Below are 6,000 nucleotides of genomic sequence, written 5' to 3' on the forward strand. Positions count from 1 at the left end.
CAGCCCCTCTCTGGGAGAGCAAAGCTTGGGAAGGGACCGGCTGCAGGACACAAGGCTTCACTTGTGGGCCCCCCCCCCCGCCCCCCGCTGTCTCTGCCAGCCACAAACCCGGCGACCAGACCTGGGTGGCCCAATGCAAGTCACGGACGAGAGGATGGATGGGCTGGGGCTGGGGCTTCTCCTGGCCCGACTCAGTCTTGGCAGCCTGCAATGGCCTCTTTTCCCCTGAGCATCCCATGCCACCTGTTCTCTGAGCCTCTGCAGTGCCGCTGGGCTCCCCGTGGTAGCCTGTGGGTCCACCCAGCTCCAAATCTTTCACTTCACAAGCACAGCACAGCACCAACCCCACCACATTCAGCCCCAGATCCCCCCCAAAACACTGCCCTCTCATCAGTTTGTGTATGTGTTTATGCATCCTATCAGAGTTATTTTCTGTGTGTGTGTGTGTGTGCTCGTGATATACCTTTATTTTACCAGAACAGTAGCCTCCTGGATACACCAGTCTAGTTTATCTGAGTAATACAGTTAAATAGGTTAAAAACACAAATAGTCCTCTAAAGCTTACCATTAAAATCACTAATATCCAATACTCCAGCTTCTCCAGAATCGACATTTTAAAAGCATTTTTGTATTTCTCTGGGTAATTTAATATTCACGTAGGATTTCTAAACATTATACTGAGACTGCCACTTGCTGGGGTTTTTTCCGTTATAAACATTGTCTCCTCTGTCCTGCTATGAGAGATGAAGATTCTCCCTCTGCATACTCCTTCCCCCTCCTCCAACCCCCCAATCTAGAACAGTGTGGCTGAATCAAAATCCAGGGTTTCCATGATTATGATGAAGATGCAAGTATTGTGCACAGCTGAGCTCCCCAGTGCAGCAGGATGACATTTTCTTTCTTACAGGGCTTTTTGTTTTCCCCTGAGTTGTTAATCACTTCATGTTTCATTTGCTTAAGTTTCACTGTGTCTGTCATTGTTCCACCCCAAACTGTCTGCAGAGAAGTAGTTTCTTCTCGGTATGGTCAAACAACATGACACATTCTACAGGTGCACTTTGTTTTCCTGGGGACATCTCTCCTGGAACCCCCTGACTCCTCAATTCCAATCTGAACTGCCTTCCAGATTGCTGTGCTGTCATCACACCTGGGCTTCCCTTCACTATCATCCTGGTAATACATTGTGCCTTCTTCTGTGTTTGAATCTTCTGTGTCGGGCTCCCACATCTTCTCTTCCCTTGGTTTACTTACCAATTTAATGGAGTTCGTCCTCCACAGGCTTCCCAAGAGAAGATTCATGAGAGAGCAATTTTTAATTAGAGCTTGATGTCAAAAAAAGAATTATTCTGCCTTCCCTCTTGATTAATGATTGAGCTAGGACTTAATTCTCGATTGTCAATAATTTCTCCTTCGAATTTCGAAGGCATTTAGCTTAGCCACTGTCTTCCAAAGTCCTTGTGATTCCTGATACTCTGCCTGTAATGTGTTCTCTCTCTCACTGGAAATTTTAGGATCGTCTCATTATCTCTGGTGTTCTGAAAAGTCACAATGACATGACTTAGTAAAGGTTTTTATTCTTTCCTCATATATCTAATGCATCCTGATGTTCAATGGTGCTTACAAGGAAGCCACTGTGCCCTTTATAGTTCCTGGAGACGGGTTGACAACTCCCTCCCGATGGAAACTCCTGTCTTCTCCACTTGGGAGCCAAGTGGATTTCAGGGAAGGAGAAGGAATCATTTCAGATTTTCCATCTATGTTTCTGTTTTCAGCCATGACCCTACGTTCTGGTGTTTAGAGGTCCCTGAGACTTCCTGGGCTCTTGATTACATCATCCTGACTCCTGTGGGCAATTTGCTTTCAGCTTTCTGCTCTGCTGTGGCTGTAGCATGGATCTATCTGCTTTCCATTTCCGAAATCTGTGTTGGCCCCTCCTATCCGCTGTCCTCTCTTCTGCTCACTTTGTCCTTACAGGTTCATCTCTTCTTTATTCCTTTATTTTCCTCTGAGTGCAGGAAACAGATGGAAGAATATGCTCTCATCTCCATGTGCTTTGCTTTCTTTACTTAGCAATATATCTTGGCGATGGCTCCATGTCAAACATAAACATCCTTCTCCCACTTTCTTAGGGCAGAGTTCCACTGACGGACACATCAGGATTTATTTTCACCTCGGATACCAGTGGAATGGGCAGGTCAAAGTGGCTTTCCCTTTTTGAACTGGGGACATGTGAGCAGCTCTAGCCTTCTAGCCTTCCCTGGTTCTCTTGGTCCTCCAAAGCTCCCGACAGCTGCTCCGCACGCTCAGCCGCCCTTCTCCCGGGCTCCCAGGATGCCGAATTCCGGGTCCAGAGACTCGCCTTGGTTTGGAGCAGCAGAGGGCTGGTTCTGGTATCACTCCCCACCCCCACCTTGGACTTTCTGCCCCTGCTCAGTGTTTGGCCCACCCTGTCTTGTTTGAAGGTCTCCAATTTGGAGAAATAGATTAGGAATTGAGCTGCTCCACCCTCCACTCTGCCTTCCTTTCCCAGTGGCGTCCCAGCCCCCCCAGCACTGACCATTCCTGTTCAATGACACTCCAAAGAGTCCCACTGATGGTCCTTTGGGGCATCAAGGAGCTCCCCATGGGTAGAGTAGGGCCTCTTATGCCCAGGAATGGAGCTGTCCAAAGAGGGGGCAGGCCAGAAGGACTTTGAAAGCAAATTGTTAGAGAAGCTGGAACTGCAGCGGTGCCTTCTTTGGCAGCACTGATGGGGATTTGCCTCTCCAGGAAAGCATATTTGCAGCTCTGCCCTTCTCCAGGGGGAGTTGCCTTCGATGAACATAGAGGCTGGGGAGAAACAGGGTCTGGGCAGGAGCCACCTCAGGGCCTGGGCGAGCAGTCCAGAAGAGAGAAGCCTCCAGGATTGCTGTTTGCTGAGAAGATATTTCTCAGAGGATCAATGCAGAACAAATGCAAATGGAAGGCTATGCTCAAGAGAGAGAGCCAGAGCCCTCCCATCTTTCTCTCTCTCCTCTGACCCCACCGTCACCACCACCACCGCCACTGCCACTGTGCTTGCTCCTTGGCAGCCTCCGCATGTGTGGGGAGCCCTGGGGATCCCCAAAGCCCCATTAGAAAACTCTGGCCTTTCTGGCATGGAACAATTTGCTGATGTGTCATGCTCCATCGCTGAGAGGAGAAATCGGTACAGTCCCAACGAAGGGCACACTGTGCTGTCTCTCCAAACGTTAAGCACACCTACCCTTTGCCCAGCATTTCTGCGGCTAGGAATGTCCCCTGTGGATTCACTCTCACTTGGTGGATAAGCCCTTTTTACCTAAATGTTTAGTACGGCATTATTTGTAAAAGCATAAACAACTTCAATGTCCACAACAGGGATTAGTTAAATGAATTACGATTTGTCCACAGGAAGGCATGCTCCATGGCTGTTAAAAAGGAATGAGGCCACGCGCTCTCTGTTTCATGCACAGCTGTGCAAGATGCAAACAGTTTTTAAAAAGGTGCAGAACGGTCTGAATGCTTCACTTTGGGGATAAAAATGTTAAAAGATATAGATGAAGTCTATGCGTGCAGGAATTTTCTGGAAGCCTAGATAAGACACTGAACATAGTGGCTGCCTTTAGGGGGAAGGCTGGGGAACAGAGGAAGAAGACACTTATTTCATTTAAAACTTTTTATACTATCTGAATTTTCTAGCCATGCTCAGATATTACTTTTGTTTCATTTCAAAATTCCCAAACTTTACTAACCCTCTGTGCCCATCAAAAACAACTCCTCCTGCCCTCTCCCTCCACCCTGTGCTGACCTCTAATCCACTTTCTGTCTCTACAAATTTGCTATTTCTCAATATTTCCTATAAGTGGGAGCATACACTATTTGTCCTTATGTGCCTTGCTCATTGCACTTAACATAATGTTTTCAAGGTTCATCCATGTGGTAGCATCACCCATTACCATTTAAGCTTTTTTCTTATTTCTACTCATGCTAGTTTAAAAAACTGTCAATTGGGGTTATATGGGTAGGGTTATCTGGAGTTTCATCATCCTGTTTTCTATATTTAAAACAAAGCGAGGGGATATCATTTGTTAAAGGGAAGTACATAGCCTCGTGACACTCCCTGGTCTCTGTGGCCCCTGAGCCCTGGCTGTCCCTCAGCTCCCATCTGTGTCTGGAGTGCCTCCTGCCTGCTGAGCCGCTGCCCCACCTGAGACCCTGTGTGGAAAGCGTGGCTTCTGGGCCAGATGTGATGGTTGGGGAGGGTGAGTCCAGGCTGGAAGATGAGGGGAAAGGAGAGGGCCCCAAGGGTCTAAAAGTGGCCTTCCCCCCAACTCATGACCTCACTCACGCATCTAACTCGAGCCAAGCGCTTACTCATTGCTGGTAGCCTTACTTCCCCCGGGTCCCCTGCATTTGTAGCATCTCCACCTTACATTACAGCTTGAAATGAGGCTTGGGGGGAAGGGAGAGGAGGAGGGAGGGCTGCAGCAGCCGGGGAATGGCCATCGCGGGCTGGGGCCCTTGGCTTCCCAAATGCGTCCCTCCAGTTCTCCATTCTCCCGAAGAGGCTCGTCCAGCTCTGGGGGGCTGTGATGTGACCCTCCCTTGAATCCCAGGAAAGGAAGAGTAGCCTGGAACCTGATGGCTCGTTCCACCCAGCAGCTGGGCCTCCAGGGCCCCCGGGGTGGGGCTCCATCTCCACCTGCCCCTTCCCAGCCCCATCTCCAGGGCTCAGTGGCTCTGAGCAGGGACCACACTCGGGGAGCAGGGTGAGGCTGCGCCAGGACGAGAATCAGCTCAGGACCAGGGAAGGGAGAGGGGCCAGGGTGCCAGGGTCCTCTACTCACCACAGAATTTCATTTCTGGTCAAGAAGGTCAGGGCCTACAACAAACCACAAAGAAGTGACCTGCCCCCTCAGTCCAGCCCTGGGCCCATCGTCCCTTTGGGGAGCCAGAGCTTCGGGGGCCGGAGGGGAGAGCCTGTGCCCTCACTCCACAGCTGGCGAGATGGAGGTACCCCAGCCCCGAGAAGGAATGGTGGCCTTCCCTGCTCGCCCAGCCTCCGGTGGCCCTGGAAGGGGAGGCAGTGGTTCAGAACTGGTGAGTGGATCAGAGATGGGACCCAAACCCTGAGCTCTGGAACAGGAGACCCTCAGAGGACGGGTCTGGGCCATGTGGATGGACACGTTGCCTTCGCAGAGGTGAGGCCACCTCAGGTCTTCCAGAGCCCCAGGAAAGAGTCTTCCCGGGCACCCCACCTGCCTCGGGGGGACCCCCACCCCTGCTCTGAATCTCCTGCTGGACCTACCCACCTGGTACTCCTCCAGGTCCTCCCAGTGCATCTGGTACCTCAAACATTGCCCCATGGCACCTCCCCTTCTCCTCCAGCAGGAGAACTTCAGCCCAGGCCACCACCACCTGGTATGACCAGTTGACCCGGTTGCCATGGTGACCTGCATTCCACCTTCTGCCTATTCTACCTGAGCCCCTGATGGGCCAAGAAACAGGTTCTCGTGGTCCCCAGGGCTAACCGACATCACCCCAAGAGCAGTACGGCTGGGGAGTATGGGCTCAGAAGTCAGGGTTCGAATTTCAGATCTGCCACTTACTGTCTTAGTGTCCTTGTCTGTAAATCCGGGATAATGATTACGGAATGTCACAAGGATCATTTGAGTTAGAACAGATAATAATCCCTGATCAATAAGCGTTTGCTGCCAGAACCCGGCCCCAAGTTCTTTGCCAGACATGGGGATCCAGAGGTGAATACGCACAGACCCTGACCCCAGGAAGGGAGCCCAGGAAAGCACCGACAAGGGCTGTCCACCCCACCACCCAGAGTCCCAGAAAAACAGAGGACACCCTCAAATTCAGGTCATGTGAACAGCAGCCAGTAAAGAGGTTCTCCATAAAGGTGAGGGGAAGGTCTAGAAAACCACCCAGAGTACTCTAGAAATCCAAAACTTATAATGGAGCAGCTACCAACCCTGGCCCAATGGGAGA

The 6,000-nt window shown here is 50.9% G+C and overlaps 1 protein-coding gene across 2 annotated transcripts in view; it reads right to left on the bottom strand.

The window, feature by feature from the left end:
- The window catches only part of CIB4 (calcium and integrin binding family member 4), a 59,166-nt gene extending 53,727 nt beyond the window's left edge, over window positions 1-5,439 (bottom strand). For both annotated transcript variants that reach the window (XM_077151819.1, XM_077151820.1), the window contains exons 1-2: window positions 5,313-5,439; window positions 4,848-4,882 (exon numbers count right to left, since the gene is read on the bottom strand). In XM_077151819.1, the coding sequence (XP_077007934.1) occupies window positions 4,848-4,882; window positions 5,313-5,366 (89 nt within the window). In that variant the 5' untranslated portion in view covers window positions 5,367-5,439. The remainder of the gene's footprint in view (window positions 1-4,847; window positions 4,883-5,312) is intronic.
- Between the last annotated feature and the right edge of the window lie 561 nt (window positions 5,440-6,000).

The sequence above is a fragment of the Tamandua tetradactyla genome, chromosome 3 (genome assembly GCF_023851605.1).
Source record: "Tamandua tetradactyla isolate mTamTet1 chromosome 3, mTamTet1.pri, whole genome shotgun sequence".
Taxonomy (NCBI): domain Eukaryota; kingdom Metazoa; phylum Chordata; class Mammalia; order Pilosa; family Myrmecophagidae; genus Tamandua; species Tamandua tetradactyla.